Source organism: Corythoichthys intestinalis, chromosome 8 (assembly GCF_030265065.1).
Source record: "Corythoichthys intestinalis isolate RoL2023-P3 chromosome 8, ASM3026506v1, whole genome shotgun sequence".
Classification (NCBI taxonomy): Eukaryota; Metazoa; Chordata; class Actinopteri; order Syngnathiformes; family Syngnathidae; genus Corythoichthys; species Corythoichthys intestinalis.
Genome location: NC_080402.1, coordinates 29,761,296 through 29,785,073, shown reverse-complemented (window position 1 = coordinate 29,785,073; position 23,778 = coordinate 29,761,296). Strand labels below are relative to the sequence as shown.

The 23,778-nt window shown below is 37.7% G+C and overlaps 1 protein-coding gene across 7 annotated transcripts in view; it reads left to right on the top strand.

The window, feature by feature from the left end:
* The window catches only part of LOC130919814 (phospholipid phosphatase-related protein type 5-like), a 151,436-nt gene that overhangs the window by 41,346 nt on the left and 86,312 nt on the right, over positions 1-23,778 (top strand). For 5 of the 7 annotated variants that reach the window (XM_057842379.1, XM_057842377.1, XM_057842378.1 and 2 more), the window contains one exon: positions 2,296-2,403. The exons of 1 other annotated variant lie outside the window; for it this stretch is intronic. In XM_057842379.1, the coding sequence (XP_057698362.1) occupies positions 2,296-2,403 (108 nt within the window). Of the gene's footprint in view, positions 1-2,295; positions 2,404-18,595; positions 18,771-23,778 lie in introns of those variants that run through there. One more of the 7 variants, XM_057842382.1, reaches the window with a different exon arrangement.

Here is a 23,778-nt window from a genome sequence, read left to right as displayed (position 1 = left end):
ATCGGGCGCCGCGGCAGCGTCAACGGGCTGTACAGGTGACGTCATATTCTCAATTCTTGTAGTTAGCGAGCCGATCACATTCACTAATGCACGCAATGACTGATCATTCCTGCTGATCATATGCCCGTGTTCCGCGAGCACATGTCGAATACTTTCTGAGTCTGTGGGATCCATATGGTCGGACTATTCTGTTGTGAACGGCAAGCCGTTGAGGCGGATCCAAATCACAGACCAAGAAACAGAAATAGTGAACGTTTGTATTTAATAAGTACAACAAAAGGAGCACGCCAAAAAGGCGGGTTTAACAAACTGAGAGAGCACGCCAATAAACGCGAGTGTAATAATAAAGTACAACAAAGGGAGCACGCGAAAAATGCGGATATAACAAACTGAGAGAGCACGCCAATAAACGCGAGTATAATAATACAGTACAACAAAGGGAGCACGCGAAAAATGCATGAATATAACAGTACAAGAATCTAACTACCAAGCCCAAAAGAGCACAAGTGTAAAGATGACCAAACCAAAATACGACCGTAGAACGTCGGGAAACTCGAAGGCTGACGATGAACACACAGGCGGTAAGCAAGGCAAGTAGTAAGCAAACAAGCAATAGTCCGACACTCGCAGACTGTGGCCGGAGTCCTTAAATAATGAGCGCTCCAAATGCGCCACAGGTGTGTTGCAACGGCCCCGCCCATCCAGCTGAATCAGATGCTGGAATGAAAAAAGAACTGAGAAGGCATACAGATATGACACCAGTAGCTTTCACAGATGTTTATTGGCTATCAACACACCATAGAATTAAAGTTCAGACATACAAAATAAGGAAACACTTCTATATTAAACATTGTAAAACATTAGCATTGCCACCTTGAGGCTAATGGAAAAAAGACAATGTACTAACCACTTTAGCCTGCCATAAAACATTGGCAGTCTTCTCCACAATGCAAAATTGTGGTTAAAAGGTTATTTTTCAAACATGGAAACTCACTGGATTAAAGAATTTGCAAGCGATACGAACAAAAGAAAAAAAATCTATTATTAACACCACATGCTTGACGAAAGCGAAGTGCACTTTGTTTTTTTTTACTGAGTTAAAAGCTTACGGTTAGTGGCTTAGTGAACAATGATAATACAATAATACAATGATAGCGGCAATGATAATATGATGTAAAAAAGGATAATAATTTGGCTTAAAATTTGTTGTATGCGAACTTTGCAGGACAAGATGACATTCATGTTGGATCAAATCAACACTTTTAATGGGCATCTAATTGGCAGACAACAAAAATGACATGGGATTTCTCACCTATTTCATATTCTGCACTTAACTAGCTTTAAAATGACTCATCATTTATTGTGTGTGTGTTTTTTTTATATTTAATAGATTTTAATATATTTTGTGTTTTCTTTAAGAATAAAAATTGTTGCATTTGCATAGGTGATTTATTAGGATGTATTCTCACTATTCGTGGGTGAATAGGTTAAAAAAACAGGCAATAATATCGCATACCGGCAATAATTTATGAGACATATATCGCCTATTAAAATTTGTTATTGCGACAGTCCTGGGTTCAAAAACAACATCACTGCCATTATTTTTTGCTTAACATTAGTCTTCGAGACTCATGAAAAGGTAAAATGGAAAATGCCACAGGTAGGCAAATATAAATTACAATGCACTACTGCTAAGAGTTTTTTTTTTTTTTTTTTAATTATTATTATTATTATTATTATTTTAAATTTTTTTATTTTTATTATTTCAAGTAAAAATCATGAAATGGCAAAACCCATGATTTTTTTCCCCATTTGCTCCTGACTGACCCAGGATCTTTTAACTTTTTAAAGTCATGAAATATGCAGTAAGCACCAAAGAGCCAACATATCACACACACACACGTTTTATTGCTTTATAACTGCCTGTCCAAAAATTAATAGTGGGACAGAGCTTGAGAGAGGGTTTCAATTAGGAACATCTAAAATTATACAATTGGTCTGATGATGAGATTCACATTTCTGACTTCTTCATGGGTGTTTGGTACTGTGGGTACAGTAGATTTCCCACTCAGTAATGATAGGAATATGAATGGTTGTTTGGCTTTTTGATATGTATCTTGTAATTGACTGGTGACCTGTCTTGATTGACATCTGCCTGTCTCCCAGAGTGTCCATATCCCATCTAACCCTAAACAGGATAAACATTCTAGAAAATATATTGATCATTGATATGTTACACACTTGACTAATTCTTATCAAAACAAGTGAACTAAAGCTTTTAAATGACTTTCATAGATGATTGACAAACGGCTGGTGGGACAGAGACGGGAGATGAAACTTCTCGGGGACAGCAACTATCAGAAGACCAGCATCTACATAGTACCATGCTTCCTCTTTGTTGAGGTGAGATTGAACTTTGGGTACCTTCAACTCTTCAATGGTTGATCAACATTATGATATTTTTACCCCCAAAATGTCTTTAACCCTCCTTAAACCACAATTGAACTGAACTAAATTAATGCATAATTATGGATTTTAAAAAGCTGTTTGACTGAATTAAGTGTTAAATCTTTTGCATACTGCTATTGAAAGCCAATGTATGATTAGTGATACACGAGCTATGCTGAGTACTACTTATTTAGTCCGTGAATATGTGATACTGACAGCTCCAAAATAAATCAAGACATATGTTTAACTTTTTTGTTGTCGTATGATACTGCTTTGTCATAGCGACTTCATTGTATGACTAAGATTTTTCAAACCTCAATGTTTTTCTCATTGCCATTACAAAAAGCCAATGCAAATCTTCATTTAAATACTTCCATCTCTCATGTCATTTATGGGTGACTTTGAGGACTATTTTTGCTGACATTAATATTATGGTTCCAGATTTAGATAACAAAAAATCAAATACACATGTTCCACTGTACTCAGTTTAAAGCCTGTACAATGACAGCAAGGAATCTTCACTGTCATGGCAATGGATTGCTTTTCAGCTGGGTGCATTGCCATGGTAACTGATGCTGAATTCGTAACTTGTTCCACAGTGATTTTTTTTTTCTTCCTTTTTTTTTCTTCCATTTTTTAATAGCAGAAGGGAACATGTCCTAGTTGTTAAGGGTATTTGGCAGTAAGGACAGTGAGGAGGCGTCTGTGGAAGTTTTCAGGCATCTACTTTGATAGCATCCCAGACAAGTATCACAGATTTTCTGAAGGTTTTGCTTTGTGATTGCTGACCTCAATGTACCAGAACAGGAAGCAAGTAGAGTAAACATCCCTGCTTTGATTGTGTGCAGTGATTTTTCAATATACAATCATTCTAGGGGAGTTTTATGATTCAAATTCAATTCATTAAAGTCATGTATATATATACATATATATATATATATATATATATATATATATATATATATATATATATATATATATATATATATATATATATATATATATATATATATATATATATATATATATATGTGTGTGTGTGTGTATGGCGGAACAACAGACAAGACTGAAAAAGCAGTTTCTGCTCTTGCACTCCTCTGTAAATGAAACTGCTGCATTTTAAGTCAAAACAACTGTTGTGTTTGATAGAACAATATGTCTATATGCTGCCATCGCAGATTCATGGCGCATTAAGCCCCCGAACTATTTGTAATTTGTCCGCTTTACCCTGAAAACCCCCGTTTACAGACGTCGCGCAACCGCTTGTTTCAACCCAGCCATAAAACGAAGGTAATTAATTATATTTTTTATTCAAAATGTCTGTCGTTTTCAGCTTAGAATCATTAATTGATGTCACATATTTCGTTTTAAAAAAAAACAACTTTAAAAGATTATTCACTCGCATATTTTAAACCTTTAAACAAATTGTCACAATGAAAAAAATGGCGTGTGTAAAAAAGTCACGATATCTACCTCATAACTATCGCTTAATTGTATTTTTTTTTTGTTACTGTCGCGTTTTCTCCGATATGTTAGATGATAAATATTTGATCCAAACAAAGAAAAACTGAAAAAAAAAAAAAGTTTAAAAGGGAGTATGTATGAAAAAGAAAATCTCGACCACTCCTTGATGTCTGCGATTTCTGCATCACGACCCTTATTGCATTACAATGTTTCACCAATAAAATCCCCAAAAAATCCAGCTGTGGTCATTCACATCTGTGTCTTGATACTCCAGGATACATGCTACAAGGAGTTTTTGGATCGAAATGAGTTAAGTGCGCGATAATATCTCGTTAAAATCATGGCGTCTTTAATTCTGCTCTTGCGTGCTCTCACCTCCAGATAGGGTTTTGCTGTTTAACATTTTTCTTTTTTTTTTCTTTTTTAAACGCCCCCATGTTCAAAAATTTTCTTCCCCCAGAAAATTGAGGTTTTATAGTTTCCAATGATGTATCACACGTGAATATTGTACAATTTTGAAAGTTGGCTAAATTGGGGGTCTCAGAGCAGAACTTCAAGTCACCTGAGTATTTTCCCCCATATATATGTATATGTGTATGTATGTATGTATGTATGTATGTATATAAAACCCAATATTGAAAACACTTGGCCAAAAAACCGAAAGGCCAAATAATACACATGTATACAATTCATTTTTTATTATTATTATTATTTTTTTCATTATTTAATTTCATTATTTCCTGATTAATGCCCTTTACCTTTTTTTCTTTATTTTTTTAATGATCAACTGAAAATAAAATATGGTCACTTTTCAAAAGTCCGCAAACATCTTCCAAATGTTCTACGACCCCCGAGGCTCGAGAAATTTTGTTTGAAAGGTGCAGATTCTGAAACCCCTTAGGAGGGTGTGTTCCCGCCTATTGCAGAGGTGCTGGGGTCGTCGTAGCATTCTGACGTCACGGCCGATGAAACCTTGACAAATGCGCTTTCTTGGAAGTTTGGGACACACGAAAATTGGGTCTCATGCCTCCATTTGCTAAGTTAAATGAGATCTTAATGTACATTTTTGTGGCACTATAGTTCACAGTAACAGCAAAAAAAAACTATACTGTTCTTGCTGTAACTAGTAAAGCTCTTTAAAGGGCTATTACGATCTCTCGTACCCCTCAAAATTAGATTTGCTCTTTTCTTGTGCAACAAGTGGAATCAATCGAGAGCCAGGTGAGCGGGCCGAGTCCTAGTGGCGACGAAGCCGAGCAGAGTTGCTCCCAGACGGATTAGACGGCGACTGGCAGAGGGCATGTGGAAGTCACGGAAATAATGTGACAAAAACAGGAGGTGGACGTGCCATACAATTATTGTACTAAACCAGAACAAATGCACATGTATGCATATAAATACTACTTTATTTCTATATTGCTCGCTTGATTAAACTCCAAACTACTAACGCACGGGCTCAAATGCACTGTACTCGATGACGCAGGTCATCAATGGAAAGCAACTTCAGAACGAGCGTGTAGCAGTAATGAAGCAAATTTATTTCCCTTCATTTAATAATTAATAAATTTCTTTGATACCTCAAAATACTTCCAAACTGTGGACATGTTGGCTGTGAGCCGGGAGTGTTGCTTCTCACTGTGTTTTGATTATGTAATCACAAGAGGACTACAGTTCTTCACATTATTTGCTGGTAAACTTTCGGCCTTTTAACCTAAAACCGAAAATGAAATTTGAGCTATTTTGGCCTAAAGTTTTCAGCGCCAAATTTTCGGTCACATCTCTAATATATATATACAGTGTTGTGCATGAACGCATTCAAAGAACAATCGTTCATGAACACGTTCATATTTTGAGCGAAACCAAATTGAACGCATCATATTTCTGTCTCATGAACATAACTGTGAAGGCGCTCATTCTACAGCGGTTGTGAGCGGCGTTCACGAGTTCAGAATTAGAGCCTTTCTGACAAAACTGCAGATAAAGCCATAGGCTAAAAATATATACAGTATATATATTGTTTTAGTCAAAGTTATTCGACGTCTGATTGCGTACACCATTCTTTATTTCCTGTACTGTCACGGTAAGGGACAAATACAAATATCGTTACATTCTTTATATACATACATATACAGTGAGAAAAATAAGTGTTTGAACACCTTGCAATTTCGCAGGTTCTGCCACTTAGAAATGATGGGCGGGTTTGAAATTTTCATGGTAGGTACTTGTCCACGGTGAGAGACAATCTAAAGCAAAAATAGCCAGAAATCACAGTGTATGATTTTTTTTTAGCAAATTATTTGGATTATACTGCTGCAAATAAGTATTTCAACACCTGCCTATTTACAGGTATTGTGAGCCTCAAAGACCTGTTAGTCGCCTTTAAAAATTCCTGCAAATAAGTGGAGTGGAGGTGGACTTTTTAAATCTGACTTTTTGACCTGTTCGAGTTGGTTAGCTGCATATAAACACCTGTTCACCCCATATAATCAGGAAGACTCCAATTCCTAACATGGTCAAGAACAATTAGCTGTCCAAAAACACCAGTGACAGAATTGTAGACCTCTACAAGGCTGGACAGCATTACGGGGCAATTGCCCAGCAGCTTAGTGATATAAAATCCACATTTGGAGCAATTATTTAAAAAAATGGAAGAAGATAAACGTGACTGTCAATCTCCCTCGGACTGGGGCTCCATGCACGATCTACCTCGTAGGATCTCAATGATCTTAAGAATGGTGAGGAATCAGCCAAGCGCTGCAGAGGAGGAGCCGTTCAATGACCTTGTAAGGAGCTGGGACCACCATTTCCAATGCTATTGTTGGTATTACACTAAGAAGTCATGGTTTATAATAATGCATGGCACCGAAGGTTCCCCTGCTTAAACCAGCACATGTCCAGGCCGATATTAAGTTCAAGTTTACCAATGACCATTTGATGATCCAGAGGAGTCATGGGAGAAAGTCATGTGGTCATACAACATCAAAATGCACGTTTTTTTGTCTTAATTCCACTCATAGTGTTTGGAGGAAGAAAAATGATGAGTACAGTCCTATGAACACCATCCCTACTGTGAAGAATGGGGTTGGTAGCATCATACTTTGGGGGTGTTTTTCTACATATGGGCTGGACGACTGCACTGTATTAAGGAGAGGGTGAGGGCCATGTATTGTGAGATTTTGGGGAATAACCTCCTTCACTCAGTTAGAGCATTGAAAATTGGTCGTGACTGGGTCTTCCAACATTTAAATGGCCCAAAGCAGACAGCCAGAATAACCAAGGAGTGGCTTCGTAAAAAGCATATCATGCTTCTGGAGGGGCCTAGCAGGTTTCCAGACTCAAACCCAATCGGAAATCTTTGGCGGAAGCTAAAACCCAGTGTTTCTCAGTGACAGCCCATATATCTGATAAATTGAGAGAAGATCTGTGTGGAGCAGTGGTGCAAAGTCCCTGCTGCAGTCTGTGCAAACCTGGTGAAAAGTTACAGGAAACATTTGACCTCTGTAATAGTAATCAAAGGCTACTGTACCAAATGTTAACATCGATTTTCTCAGGTGTTCAAATACTTATCTGCAGCAGTATAATACAAATAAATTGTTACAAAAAAATTTTCACTGCTATTTTTAGACTTTTTTTAGATAGTCTCTCACAGTGGACAAGCATTTACCATGAACATTTCAAACCCGCCCATCATTTCTAAGTGGGAGAACTTGCAAAATCGCAGGGTGTTCAAATACTTATTTTCCAGACTTCATATATATACTAGTATATACTGTATATTTTTTTTATGTATGTCTTTCTTATGTTAGGGAAACCCCATCGGTAGCGGAATTACCTTGACTAATGTAATCCTCAACTCTTACCACGACTGTCTTCCTCCTCTGCGTAATCCTCAAATGACCTAATGGAGTGCTTGTGGTTTCATCTGCATTCCCTAATTAATTGACCTCATTAGGAATGAAACCCAATTAGCCTATGCCACTGCTAACACAATGGACGCCTGCAGGTCCGCTGAGCCACTGCAACAATCAGCTGAATGAGCTTTGTTCTCAACTTAGCATTCTTTGAATTGTGCCCAATTAAGAAGTGAGTACAAATGTTCATGTTTAGAAATAAATAAAAATAGCCTGTGTAGCAGCAAAAAAAGATTAAATGCCCGTAAGGGAAGACGGAATTTAACAAGTTCATATATGAATCACAGTTGTGTGAAGCTGATTATATTTCATTTAGAATAAGTCAGTCCTGACTCCAAACCATCATCATAAAACAATAACAAAATTCAAAGGCAATTTGTGGACTAATACTAAAACTATTTTAAATTTTGAAACATCATTGAATCCAAAAGTTAACCAACCTTATGTTGCCAAAGAAATATAGTGCACTGGTTGTAAATTTTGATCTTCAAAGTGTATGAAAATGCTTTTCCAACTCAAAATTTTAAGCTTTTTTGTATTTTATTTTACTCATGTTCAACTGTATAACAACCAACAAACTGTTTCTGTGTTATGAGCTCATACTGAACATCTCCCCAAAAATTTTCTTCCTGCTGGATCCAACACATTAATAGCCTTATTGTGCAATAAGACACACCTTTTTTTCCCCAGCTGCACAAACATCCCTCAATCCCCGCAGGTTCAGCCAGCATGTCAAGCTTGCTTTTATTTCGCTCCATGTTCGCTCACAACGGCTTATTCTTGACATCCTTTGGAGATAAAAGGGTTTTTCAAGCTGCTTTTTTTTAATGTAACACTTCGATGATGCACCTTCCATCGCCAATTATTCTCTTTGACAGCCTCTCAACCTCTCCCCAGTTGGTCTTTTCCGACAGATCCAAGATCCATCAAGTGTCATTGCTCTCCAGCACCCATTGCCTTGAGTAATAATGTATATCATTGGTGCACTCCATTACCTCCCCCTTACCATCGCTCCTCACTAAAAGTTGTAGAACTCTCTTTACCCTCACGCTTCCTTTCTTACTGCATTACATTTTCAGTTTCCTTTCGTTTCTCAACATGACATCCTGTGCTCTGTCGTGATTCAGCAGACCATGTCCTTCCGAGAAGCTTGTCATTGTGCAGACTTCATGTAACATACAGTAGTTTGTTTTGAACAATATTTTGGTGCAGACAGACATGGAAGCACTTTGGTTTGGCCAACACAAAGAAAATGTAAACAAACATTGAGTTCAAACCTCGACAGTTTTGTCAACTATCGTATTTAACTCATTGGCTGGCATTGATGGCAATAATGTAGGGCTCAGCAATGCAGCCTTATTTGTCCCCCTCCATAAAAAAATTGGTTAAACTATTTTTATTATTATTATTATTTTATTTTAGATGACACACATGACACTTTCGTTACTACCATCTTTAATTACTCACCTTTATTCATTCCATTTTAAAGAGTATGAAAACTAATGCTAATATTCCATCATTTATCCATAAACACATGCCTTTTGGATTCATATCATGCCACTTCGTGTAATTACACACATCGCAACACCAAGAAAATTATAAAAATTTGAATCGATTGTCAAGCTAAAACGACCGGCGCCCGAGATCCCGGAAAATCTAGCATATTGTGTGCGTGACGTCACAACTAGGAAACACCCGGCTCAGTGCTTAGTACTGATTGAGGGCGATGATGGCGGACAATTTTGTTTCTAGTTGCAGCGACGAATCCGACGTAACGAACGTTCTTCTACTGGTGACGAGGAGAGTTATGAACCTTTCTTTGGTGTTTTGGGTTATCAATTTGAGCCCAAACGAAAGCCAATGCAGCCTAATGAAAGGATCATTGAGGGGAGCAATCACACTGATGCAACACCGGCAACAGATCGTGTGGGAAACACCGAATGGTTTGTTTTGCATTTCTTTTTGTGAAGCTGATAGGCTGTGACCGCAAAAAAAGTAATGTTTGGAATAATTATCATTTATTGTGCTATCATAGGTTTTCGCTCTGCCAACAGACACAAATATGAATGGGATTAGAGGATTTGTTGTATGTATTTTACGAGCGATAATTTATACATGTGTCCAGTCCAGGGGTGCACATAAGTGGTCCGCATGCGCGCATGCGTACTGGACGTATACAAACGCGCTGGCCCTCAACGGTTTCCATACGCTTTTGCGTACCGATGGCTGACCACTGTATTTGCGGCGGACACGAGATAATCACTTCTCAAAATGTCGGAGGCAGGCCCCACTGAGTAATTATTTCCGTGTTCCTCCACCCCCGTCAAAGGACAGACAGACGACAGAGACGTCACCGGAGCTACCGAAAAAAGGACTTTTGCTGAAAAGTGGCTGCAGGAGGTACCATAGCTAGAAGCAAATGATGCTCGCACGGATATGTGGTACAAAATTTGCCGTGAGAATCGCTGATAACGGCAGCGCATTTTATGTTGGGTCCAAGAATTTCAGCCATCCAAACTTTGAAATGCACGAAAAAAACAGAGCATGTGGCAATTAAGCAAACTATCGATGTCAGGCAGCACCCCACTCGCCCTATGGACAAGTGGCGGAATAAAGTTAATGAAGAGCAGCGCCATGCACTGACAAACGTGTTTTTGCTCGCATTTCACAAAGCTAAACATGCACGTTCAATGAGCTCTTATGAGGAGGAGGGCATCCCACTTTTACAAAGGCTTGGAGTTAATGTGGGAGCCGCATAATGCCCTTTATTTTGAATTAGTACTGATTTTATGTTTATTTCTTTACATTTCACTTCAAAGTAATGGCAATTTTGTTGTGCCAGTTGATGTTAATCAGGCATTAATTGTTAATATAATTAATAAAAGGTATTTGGCTCTAACTAAAGCTTGTAATAATTTTATCGCATCAGGCGGGTCGGCTCTCAAGCACAATGAGGACCAAGTCACATCTCCAGGTCCTCCTCTGAGAACCTGGGCAAAAAAAATATGTGCACCCCTGGTCCATTCCTATATCCAATGCGTGATATGTTCTTTTTATTATAAAAGAGTACTCACTCTGGCCATTTTGAGCTTGGCTGCTCCCCTCCTTTGCTAAGCCTGGGGTGGTTGGGTGGTGAAGGGAATAGGTACCGTTCTCACACACACCATATAATTGTGAATTCCAACAGTGGTCTCATCAGTGCCAGTCATCGTCCTCTTTCTTGAAATCTCGGGACATTTAGGTGGCTGCGCGTGTATGGTGGGCACCGCATCTGCTTTCAGCAGCAATTTCTTAGCAAAATCTGATTTTTTTTGTCCATAGTTCGAATAGCTTTCAGGTGTAAAATGTGAACCACACAAAACCGTGCCGGAGGCTGGGTCTGCAAAATAAGCCCTCTTTCCACGGACGAACTTTACTCATTGTCTGTGTAGTCCAGCTCTTTTTCTCGCGTTCACGAACTCATGGGTACTACATTGCGACAAATGGCTATTTGTACACCACATAGCATGACAGGTTTGAACCATTTAGCGATTTTTTTGGGATAAAACACGAACGCAACTCTTTCGGAAATGTTCGTAATTTTCGATCTGTTTTCGATAATTGCTCATGAATGTGATTTAGTTTTTTGTTAACTTTATTAATATTTGTTATCTTGCCACATAACGGCTCTATTGATATCTCACAGCCCCTTAGTATTATAATTCTCTTTAAAGATGGGTGCATGAGCAAAAAAACAAAACAAAACAGCAAAACCCTAACTGGAGATGAGAGCACGCGAGAGCAGAATTAAATACGCCACGATTTTAACGAGATATTATCACGTACTTACCTTGTTTCAATCCAAAAACTCCATGTAGCATGTATCACCGAGTGTCAAGACATAGATTTGAATGGCCACAGCCGGATTTTTCGGAGATTTTATGGGTGAAACATAGTAATATAACAAGGGTCGCGATGCAGAAATTGCAGGCATCAAGGAGTGGTCGAGATGTTCTTTTTCATATATTTACCCTTTTAAACATTAAAAAAAAAAAAAAATTACTTTTCTTTGTTTCAATCGATTATTTATCATCTAAAATATTGGGGAAAATGTGACAGTAACGAAAAAATACAATTAAGTGATAGTTATGAGGTAGATATCTGTGAGTTTTTTTACAAACACAAATTTTTTAATTGTGACGTAATTTGTTTAAAAGTTCAAAATATGCGAGTGGAAAGTTTTTTAAAGTTGTTTTTTTCTTTAAATACCTGACATTAATTAATGATTCTAAGCTAAAAATGACAGACATTTCGAATAATAAATACGATTGCTTACCTTCTTTTTATGGCTAGGTTGAAACAAAAGCAGTTGCGCGACATCTGTAAACGGAGGTATCCAGGGTAAAACTGACAAATTAAAAATAGTTTGGGACTTAATGTGCCATGAATCTGCTATGGCAGCATATAGACATATTGTTCTGTCAAACACAACAGTTGGGGGGCCTTAGACGTAGTGCGGACAGGTATAAAAATAGTCTGCAAAAAAAAAAAAAAAAAAAAAAAAAAAAAAAAAAAAAAAAAAAAAACAGGAGCAAGTTATCCTTTCTTGTGTAGATGTAGCCTGAGCCACACTGAACAGGACAGGTGTCTTTTATACCGATAATGAGTTAAAACAGGTGCCATTAATACAGGTAACGAGTGGAGCCTCGTTAGACCTCGTTAGAAGAAGTTAGACCTCTTTGACAGCCAGAAATCTTGCTTGTTTGTAGGTGACCAAATACTTATTTTCCACTCTAATTTGGAAATAAATTCTTTAAAAATCAAACAATGTGATTTTCTGGGGGGGTTTTTCTCCCCACATTCTGTCTCTCATGGTTGAGGTTTACCCATGTTGACAATTACAGGCCTCTCTAATCTTTTCAAGTAGGAGAACTTGCACAATTGGTGGTTGACTAAATACTTATTTGCCCCACTGTAAATCTCATTTTCATGTTCTTATAGTGTAATGTTGCTTCTGACTGTCACTTTTCACTAGTTTGTCATGATGAATCTTTCTGCTGTCCACTGCTCTCCATTTCCATATAGTAGCTTTGTGTTGATGTCTTTGTTCCTTTTTGTTTCTAGTCTAAGGCTAGGTTGATAGCATATTTTATCTTTGTGCTCAAACGTTCCAAGTTTAAAGCTGTACTTTATTCTTTATTCTTCTTTTGAGTCATCATTTTATTTCCATTTGCTTATTCTCGTAGAATGGAACGTGGGAGCATGTCTTTTCCCTTTCCTTTTGCTTTCCCAAAAAGTATGAATATTTCCTAACATTCCTAACATCATTAAAAAATCCTTTTTAAATCTGATGACCTCCCTATTGAATTTTATACCCCAGAATTAGAAAGCCACTCAGTAGAGTGCGCAATGTTCCATAAAACAAAAGGCTAACTTAGTTCAGCTGGCGTTTGAGGAATGTGACCCAAAAATCGCACAAGTGGAGGGAACAAGTCTGTCTCCAAAATAAATTGGCCAAATAGCACCTAAACACTTCTAAAATTACACCCACAAATAAAATGTAAACTCAAAGTTTTTCAATGTGTGAACACCAGAATTGGCAAGAGGAAAGCGGCGTGGAACAAATTATTTTTATTTAGAAAAGAGCAAAAACATTCAACAAAAGCACTGCCTGGGGGTAAACGACGTAAGGAGGCAGAGTCAATTCGGGCATGGAATGAGGATGAAGTGCTTGAATGCAAAAGGGAAGGAAAATGTTTTGCGGTAGGGAGGTGTGGGCCTGATGCAGCTGCTAGATAAATAGGATGCTATTTATAATTGGTGCAGTCCGTGTTCTGCTGAATTCACAACAGTATTAAAGATGTTAAAGACACCAGTACATCTTGACTCAACAGGGGATGATGAGTGAAAAGACATAGTATACATAAAAACTAGAGGTGGGAATCTTGGGGCACCTAACGATTTCATTACGATTACAATTCAGAGGCTACGATTCGATTATAAATCGATTATTGATGCACCCCCGCAGCTATTAGCTGCTTTTATGTTTCGTACATTAGTTCCAAAAAATGTACAAAAATCCTCTCAGGCTTAAATAAACTACTATTTCAGTATCATGTTAACAGTTCAAAACAGTAAAAAAATTCTCAAGTCCCCATTCTGAATCAGTAGCTTTAAACTACATTCAATTAATTTAATGTGAATCAACCGTTAAAGTTGTTCAAATTGCTCCCGTTATTCCATAATTTCCCTGCTGTCTACTTTCGACGTGTGAAAGTTTATTAACTGTTTCATCATTTAAAGATATATTCAAGTCAAGATTTTGCCAACTTAGGAGTATTTTATATAATAAGTTCATTAATTTCGCTGGAAGGTTCGCTACAACAGCCTTCCAGAGAGGTCTACTGCTTTAAGATGGCGGCTGTTTACTAACGCCAGCGAGTCTGTCATTTCGAATCTAGTTTTCTATACATGTGCTAACGCCGCCGTCGTCTGTCATTTCGCATCTAATTTTATATACATGCTATATCTACCGTAGCATTATGTGGGCGTAGGTTGTAGTGGCTGTTGGCCGCAGTCATGTATTATTGTTTTTTTATCCAGCGGCATGAGTTGAGCATGATGTTTACTCTCGGTCCATTCCTCATTGCGTCCCGAAGACCGCGCTGACTGTGTTTTAGTTCCGCTTTACTTGGCATATTTCAGTAATCGGAATTTGAATGTTTGTGAATCATTCTCGAATCTTCCATGGCAGAATGGCGAATGATCTAAGAATCGGAAAGTTCACACACCTCTAATAAAAACTGGACTCGAAGACATTATACTGTATTCGGCAGCTTGGAGTTAGCTCAATACTGTATTCTGTAAACTTCTGTAGAGGAAAAAAAAATTGCACAACAACTATAATGAATGAGTATGAATACCATTGTTTTTAACAAAATGGTAAATCAAAAAAGATTTTAATTGATGTTTTGCATTTTTAATGATTTCAATCTGATTGTGCTTAACAAATCAATATATCAATCTAGATTGATTTATAATTACACCCCTAGTAAGGGCTAGAGCTGGGAAAAAGTACCGTTTAGCAATATACTGTATCACGATCCGAGTATCGATACTTTTTTATGAGTATACATACTTTAGATACTTCTAATGTGCTGCAACAACACAGGCAACAAACTAGAAATGTCCCATCTGTCCGGCTGCTTTTCTTGGTGCAATGCGATCTGAGATTGCTTGTTAAAGGTAACAATGAGTGACAGCTGTTCAGGCTTTGATGTTGCCAGAGATGCCTGGGAGCGCTATGGACCCCACTCACCAACGTCACACAATGACGTGTCGCTGTATCCGGCCACCATATTGTCTGCCATTGTTTATCCGTATTCTCAATGGTTTCAATTTGTCGTGCAATTTATAGTGCAATTCATGGAAGCCCCGGTTCTTTCAGACGCTGTAAACTCATTGGATGCATTGCATAAAAGGCGTTATGTGGAAAAGCTTCAGTCTATCCATTCGCCAGATCCATATTTGATTTTTCGACCCGCTGTCTTCGCCGTCTCTGCCTGACATCTGCTACCCCGATATCTACAGCTATCTTGTCCACAGAAACTCAGCCTATTATCACGAAACTTTGAAAAACATTAAGAGCAGCACTGGAAGCAACATAACCCCGTGTGACCCTTTACTTCCAATTTTCTAAAATGGCGACAATCAATAAAAAAAAAAAAGTTGACCGCGATGGCCGACGCTTCAAGGATAGGTGGATATTGGACTATTTCTTCAATAAAATACGCAACAACTGTGTCTGCCTCATTTGCAAAGAGACAGTCGCTGTTTTCAAAGATTTCGATGTGACGCGATATTACTAAACAAGACACGCTGACATGTACGACAACATTACAGGGAAGATACGCAGCAAGAAATTAAAGCAACTTGAAGCTAGTTTAATTTCACAGCAGCAGTATTCCGCAAGAGCCCGAGTGTCGAAAGAGAACACCACAAAGGCGAGATTGTAGCAAATGTGACACACAGAAGGGCTTGCTAAAATTTGTTTAAATATATTCTTCTACGTAAATCAGCCAAGGTAGCCCCCCCGCCACATTTTTACCATACCAAATCTGGCCCCCTTTGCAAAAAGTTTGGACACCCCGTATAACTGATGATCCGTAGACGAGGCCAGCTTCTTTCACTTGTTACCAGCTAAATATTATTCAAAAAATAATAATGGCAGAAGAAATAAACATCTTGAATTTGAAACTGTATGTTGTCGGCGATTAGCCTCGCAATGATCTTAATTGTGGTTGTCAGCCCAAAACCCTCTAAATATATATTAAATGCATCTTACCAGATATAAAATGACTATTACATAATCTGTGGTGATCGTTTGGTGCCCAGTTTTCTCGTCGAATTGCAGCAGTCCATCTCGCTCTCCTCTCTGGGTCTCTTGGAATACGGTAGAACTTCTAGAAGTCTCTCCGTCTATCTTCTCCTCTACTGCAACCAACCGCCACACACGCCTTCACCATTTTGATTATTAATGTTAACGAGCAGAAAAACACACCATAATAGGAGGAATTTACGTAGCGGTAATGCGTAAACACGACGAGCTGACGGACAATATGGCGCGGAGGTGTGGTTGTGACGTCATGTGAGTGGGGTCTATACTTGAAAGAGGCCGCATGTTTAACAAGCTCAGCGATGTTTAATAAATAGTTGAGCTTGTTAGCGGTAGCGTGAGTGGACATTCATTGTGTGTGTAAGTGTTCTCAACAGCGTGGCGAATTTGTGTGGACTGACTCAGTGAAGCATTTAATAAAGACAAGTATAGACTTCATTGCCTGGCACAGCCAGACTATTCTCCCTGTATTTTTCAAACACTGTGAGAAATAGTCTGGGACCCAGCCCATTAATGGCCTCTCGAGCAAGGTACAAAATCAATCGTCCAATCAGATTTGTTTATTTGCGTGACGTGTTCTTAACGAGTAACGTCACTCTTGCGCGCTGAAAGTCGTCTCTATAACAACACAGATGGCGAACAGGAGAGCCAAGAATATGTTCCAATCCGCGGTAAAACCAATTTTAAATGACCAAAAACACATCGAAAAAAGTAATTGACAACAGTCAACATGGCTCGCGCTAGCCATGTTGAATAAACTTCTCCATTCTCCGCTTACGCTAATTACTTGTCGCTTTAACAACGTAACGTCTCCCCGTCGCTGATTGGTCTACTCCGCTGTCCGTTTGCTGTGCCTTGCTCCGCTCTCGGAATTTGATCCGCCGGACGGTCGCCAGACTCAATCGCTGGAACAGCGGTCTGGTATACCAGGCAGTAGACTTCAAAATTGTATTGACGGGACACATTCCCCAGACACTGTGCCACTCCTTCATGAAGGGGGTCATCCCACACTCCGCTTCATTTAAGAGCAGTCGGTCGCAGTCACTCTCACTCACATGCAGCGATCCAAATCCGGATATAGGTTGAAAAAGTACAAAAGCTGTACCGCATACGAACAGGAAGGATTGTCTCAGGAGTGATTTGTTCGAAGATTCAAGTTAATTATTATATTTTTCGTACAATGCATGGATTTTGAAACTGAAAATTATGGATTTTGAAAAATTAATGACTACGGCATTGCCGTCATAATTCACAATATTTACGTAAAATAAATGCTAACTGCCGGGTTTTTTGCTTTTAACCAAGAATCGAGACAGTTTTACGTCCATATCTATGAAGAATTCAGGGATTTACATATTTATTCATAAGAATTTTCAATATAAAAAGCTCTTTGTGGTGATAAGGCGGCGCCACAGTGGCTTAAAGACTAGCAGCACATTCGACGTATTTACGTAAAATAAATGCTAACTGCCCGGTTCTTTGCTCTTTTAACAAAGAATCGAGACTGTTTTACGTCCATATCTATAAAGAATTCAAGGATTTACACATTTATTCACAAGAATTTTCAACGTGAAAAGCTCTTTGTGGAGATAAGGCAGTGCCACAGTGGCTTAAAGACTAGCAGCGCATTCGACATATTTACGTAAAATAAATGCTAACAGACTGTTTTTTGCTTCTAACCAAGAATTGAGACTGTTTTACGTCCATATGTATAAAGAATCCAGGGGTTTTCGAATTTATTCACAAGAATTTTCAACGTTAAAAGGTCTTTGTGTTTCCACTCGGTCAGCTCTAACGGCGATAGGCCTCCTATTAAACGGCCCCGCGTCCCCTGAAGTCTAGTAGACAAGTATTTTTCTACGTTATTCTTGTTTAAAAATAATTCAGTGAGACAGTAACATGTTTAAAACTATTTTATTTATTTATTTATTTTTTCACAATATGTTTTTCTTCTCTGATTGGGACAGTTCCTGCAACATTTAATGCACTTGTCTATGTTAAAAAAAAAAAGAATAAATGTCAAATGGCAACTAGTTTAAACGGAGATACATGCCTCTGTGTTTTTATACATTTTAAAAGGTAATATGCTGCCATAGTTGAAGTATTGCAATACGTACCGGATTGCCACACAGGTATCGGGATACGGATCGGATCGTGACAAAACCCAGTCCCAGCCCTAGTAAAGGCATACTTTGATGGACCAGAATTAATACATTGAAAAATTTAACTGTTATGCTGAATGTAGTTGTTATAATTAGTGGGTCAACAAACTGACCTTCATCATGATTTCCACAGCATAACGCAATGCTGCAAAAATATTCTATTCTATTCTATTCTATTCTATTCTATTCTATTCTATTCTATTCTATTCTATTCTATTCTATTTTCAAGCCATCATCGTTCATTGTTGTTTTAGACTATTGATACATTTCTTTGTCATATTTCCCTTTCACCACCAGTTGAATCACCATGAATCATTGAAGCTTTCCAGCCCATTGTGACAGTAAAGGTTTATACCCAAGGTCTCAATGAAACGATGAATACTGTCATCTGGTGCTCAAATAGACCGAAATGTAAGTCATGTTAGATTAGATTCCATTTTATTGCTGTGGCACAAAGTACAGTTACTGAGATGACAGAATGTTGTGAAGCATTCTACACGGAAGTGTAAGGAGAGCCAAGTCCAAAGCTTGTATATGAAAAGTTGAATATACTGGAGTGTTAGTAATAAGATATTGTACATGTATGAAATAATAGCAAATTGTGACGAGAAGCTATTACTTAGTAGTACAGTACAGAAGTTGAGTGTTTGTAGGAGGAAAACATGCCATACCTTCAATGAACCAAGGATGTCATCCGCACAAACCCAGTCACATGAATTTCTCAGAAATGTCAATGGCATGCTAAATGCTAGGGCTTCATACGGTAGTGCCAGCAGCCTGGCTTGATATGGCCGTTCACTCGTGATGAGTCCATTTGCTTGTTTGTTTGATTGTTACTTTGTTTTGACTTTGAATCTTGTTTTTATTTTTAGACCTTGCTGCTAAGACTAAATGAATTTGCTACTCCTCTGTTATTCGTGGACAGATCAGAATGAAATTTGGTCTGTATATTCCAGGAATGTGTGCGCACCGATCCTCAGAGCATGATTTGGACGTTTTTGTCTCAGGACTGATTCATTAGATTAATTAATTGTGCACCTATTGTTGCCTTCAAGTTCCAAGTTAGCCAGTAGCATGCATGCGCACTTTTCAAGTCTCTGGGATGATGAGACGATGGGATGGGATGATGATATATATATGTATATATATACATATATATGTATATGTATATATATATATATATATATATATATATATATATATATATATATATATATATATATATAATATATATAATTTTTGTGTGGCGGAAAACACTCAGGTGACTTGAAGTTCCACCCTGAGACCCCCAATTTGGCCAAATTTCAAAATTGTCTTATATGCATGTGTGATACATCATTGGAAAGCTTAAAATCTCAATTTTCTGGGCGAAGAAACTTTTGAACAGGAGGGCATTTATATATATATATATATATATATATATTTTTTTTTTTTATTTAAATGGCAAAACCCTAACTGGAGGTGAGAGCACGTGAGAGCATAATTAAAGACCATGATTACACCATGATTTTAACAATTTTAAGCTTTCCAATAATATATCACACATGCATATAGGACAATTTTGAAATCTGGCCAAATTGGGGGTCTCAGAGCGGAACTTCAAGTCACCTGAGTGTTTTCCGCCACACAAAAATTGTTAATCAACTATTTTTAGCCTTGCTTGCATTTTTTGTAACGAAGTGTTTTTCATACATCATGGACTCAATTGGCAAGCATAGCATTATGTAAAGATGTCGTTATCACACAATTATTGTCCATGTACTGTGTTAATGGAATCAATATTTTAAGCTCTGAAAATTGAGCTTCACCTAATGCCACTGCAGTGTACTGTAGGTACCAGAGCACATCAGATGGGGCTGGGAAATAATTGCTTGCTATTGGAGGGAAAAATATTAACCAATTAAAAACATGTGTTCCAGAATGAGAATTGAGTTAATTAAACAATTAAGACATCACTAACAAAGCTACTTCTTGCGCATAACAAGAAGAAGACTCTTAAATGTTAGCTTCCATTAAGCCATATCCTCCCCAAAGTATATTGTAATATGAATAAGAGAGAAGAGGCATGTTTGAAAAATTGCACATTTGTGCTTTGAAGTGTATCCATGATTAATCTGGAGACCTTGTTTTCATGCTCATTTAATTAAAATTTCCACACAATATACTGGCCCTAATCTGCACATTCCCATGGATGATAAACCGGATCCTTCACAATGAGCACAAAAACACTGTCAGTACTCATCCTCCTTATTATTTCCATGAATAGCACCTGCCTGACATATTGCTGCGCTGGGATTTCTCGGTTGTCTGAAAGATAGGGGAAAACACTTGTTAGCCGCCTGCTTCTCACCTGTTACCGCCACAGATGGATGGGAGGAGGAGAAATTCCATATGTAGTGCCTCATCAACAGAGAATATGGAATGAAGTTTGTATGGGCGAAGCCACTGCAACCTTTTTATAGAGTGGGCTGTAAAATAATTTGATTCCCGTTGATATAATCCTGTTCCACGCTCTCCTAGTTATTCTGCTTCATGCATACAGTATGTGACTAGAAATTATACTTATTGTATACCCTAAATGAGGTCAAATCAATACATCTTTGAAAATTATTCTGAGTTTGTTCATTTGGTTTGTTTAATACTTACTTCCCCTGGGTTTAGCTGCCCCCGTTGCTTGATCTAGAGTTAAAATTTTCTTTGATGCATTCAGTTTCAACTATTTAAATTGCCTCACGAGTCTACGGTGTTCTCTTTTTTATGGCTCTATTGCTGTATCTTGTCATCCATCCTCTGCTCATCAATTTTGTCTCTTTAAGCGCTGTTGTAATACAAATTTAAAACACTAGAAGGCGCGCTAAGCATGAAGATGTACTCATTGCATGCCTTATCACCCACCTGCAAAAGTATGGCGGTAGATGTGTGTCTTTATTATTCAATTAAAAAAAAAAAAAGTTGCTTCAATTTAAAAAAAAGTTGCTTTAATCAAAATATTTATTTTCAATCAAAGAAAAAGTCACTTCAATTAAAAAAATGTGTTTGAATGCAAAAATAAATTTGAAACTCAAAAAAATGTATTTGGAACCTATTTTTCTTTGATTGAAAAACTTTTTTTTTTTTTTTTTGATTTAAGTCAAGTTTTTTTTTTTCTTTGAAACAACTTTTTTGATTGACGTAATGTGGTTTTGCGTTTGGACCACATTTTGGCTAGGACATTTGTGTCTTTATTATTCAATCAAAAAATAAGTTGCTTCAAACGAAAAAATACATACAGTATATTCAAAAAATATTTTGATTAAAGCAACTTTTTTTTTATTGAAGCAACTTTTTCTTTGATTGAATAATAAAGACTCAAATTTACCTCCATACAAAAGCTCTTGAAATCAGTTTACAGGTTAAGAGCTGTGGTAAACAGTCATTGCTAAACAAATATATAAACCTGCCTCGACCTCCATTAATTATACGGCACAAGGAAAAGAATGAAGACCGCTGGCTATTATAAGACAGGGGAAAACATGGTAATAAAATATGAAAATGTTGCAGTATAAATGTATATCGCATTAATTGTGAATGCTCTGAGCTCTTTTATGGGTGGGGGGGATCAGTTTTGTGTGGTTGCTGTTGCCAATACAAGTGCTTTATTTCTAATTATCTGACTAAAAATTTAGATTTCTTCCCACACGCACGCAAACATGCATGCTAAATTATTGAAGCCTCATAGAGTCGAACCTAAATGGTTGTTTATTTGTGCTCTTTCATTGGAAGGCAACCAGTCTTGGTTGTATCCCCCCTCATGTCCAAGTCAGCTGGGATGTGCTCCATCTCATTCATCATTCTAAGGAGTAGAAACAGTATAGGAAATGCATGATGCATGATTAATGTCGTAGTTTGCACTCATTCCAACCAAATCAGGCGGTTGGTGAGCAAATGTAAGCACCTCATACTGAGCTGCATGGTGTTTTCTCCCATCAGGGTGCTGTCCTCTTTAACACCAGCACCCACATACAGTACATCTAGTCACCCTCTGGGAGTATGTTGGCTCTTTTGCCATCTGGCTCCAGGGAGAAGACATGAAGCCTTGGTCAAGCTCACACAATTTGGCCCCAACAGACACATGATGCTACACTATTATTGCCATATTTTATTTTACACTTGTGCTGTTAAACAACTTTAAAGAGCGATTTGCCTCTTTTTTCCCGTCACAGCAGTCACTTTGATTTCTTTGCTTTTCACTGCTTTTGAAGTTGAGAGGTATGCTCATTAAAGCTTAATTGCGTGGTCTGATAAATCCTTTTAGTTTACTAGGCCAGTCAAATGGGGGTCATCCTCCATAATCAGCTTTACATCATCAGCTCTTAGTGAAGCTACCTTGAAGATTACAAATTGTAATATTTTGCTCTAGTTTGGAGTGTTAACTGGTCTGCCATTTTCAATACATAATTAGTGTAGTGTATTAGATTACAGCTGAAGAGTTAAAATGTAAACACCCAACCACGTTTTGACAAAAATACAGCTTACCAGGAGACTACTACTATGGAGGACTAGGGCCAAATAAAGGAGAAGGGGAAAAAAAGGACTACGAGATTAAAGTCGTCCGGGTACTACAAGAAAAGTCGTATTGTTATAGGGTAAACAGTTTCGCACTTTACGTACATGTACTTTAGCTGGGAGCTACGATGAAGCATCAATATAAAGACATCGATTGATTATAATTTGATGTAGATGAGCCAAAAGATAAAGGATTTACTTATTTATGAAGCAGATTCTAAAATATAGACTCAGGAGGTGCGTAATATTATTCCAATTCACTATTACGTCACGTCGTAAAGAAACAAAGTGCTGTTATTAATCATTATAGTGATAATAATTTGATGTAGAGGAGCCATAATGTGAAGGATTTCCTTTTCCTTAGTTGTAAAACAATTCTAAAACACAAGATACTTTCAATATTGTGTATATGGAGGCGAAGTGCTATGTAAAGTAGCAGTTTATTCACCTACATTAGCTCAACGAAATAATACGACTTTTTATTCTTGTAGTAATAGTATGAGGAAAAAGTCGAACTGTTACTACGAGAAAAAAAGACGAAATGTTACGTTGTTGTGTAATTCTCCTTTTTTTGGTTCTAATCCTCCGTTGTATCACCACAGCATTTCCTGAACCCTGCAAAACAAACATTTACTTTGTGAAATTGCGAAAACTGGCATGAGTCATAGATATCATGGTGCACATATTGTCTCCATTTGAAGGTCCTGTAAAACCATCTGTTTTTTTTTTTCTAGCATACTTGCAAAATTTTTGAAGATGAACGGTGAAAACCTGGAAAGACTGAGAGCAATTTACAATGTAGCGCTGAATCACTGAGTTATACCCCCAAAAAACTTTTTTTAACCTCCTTAGTTGGCAGGTTTTTTGGGCAGGT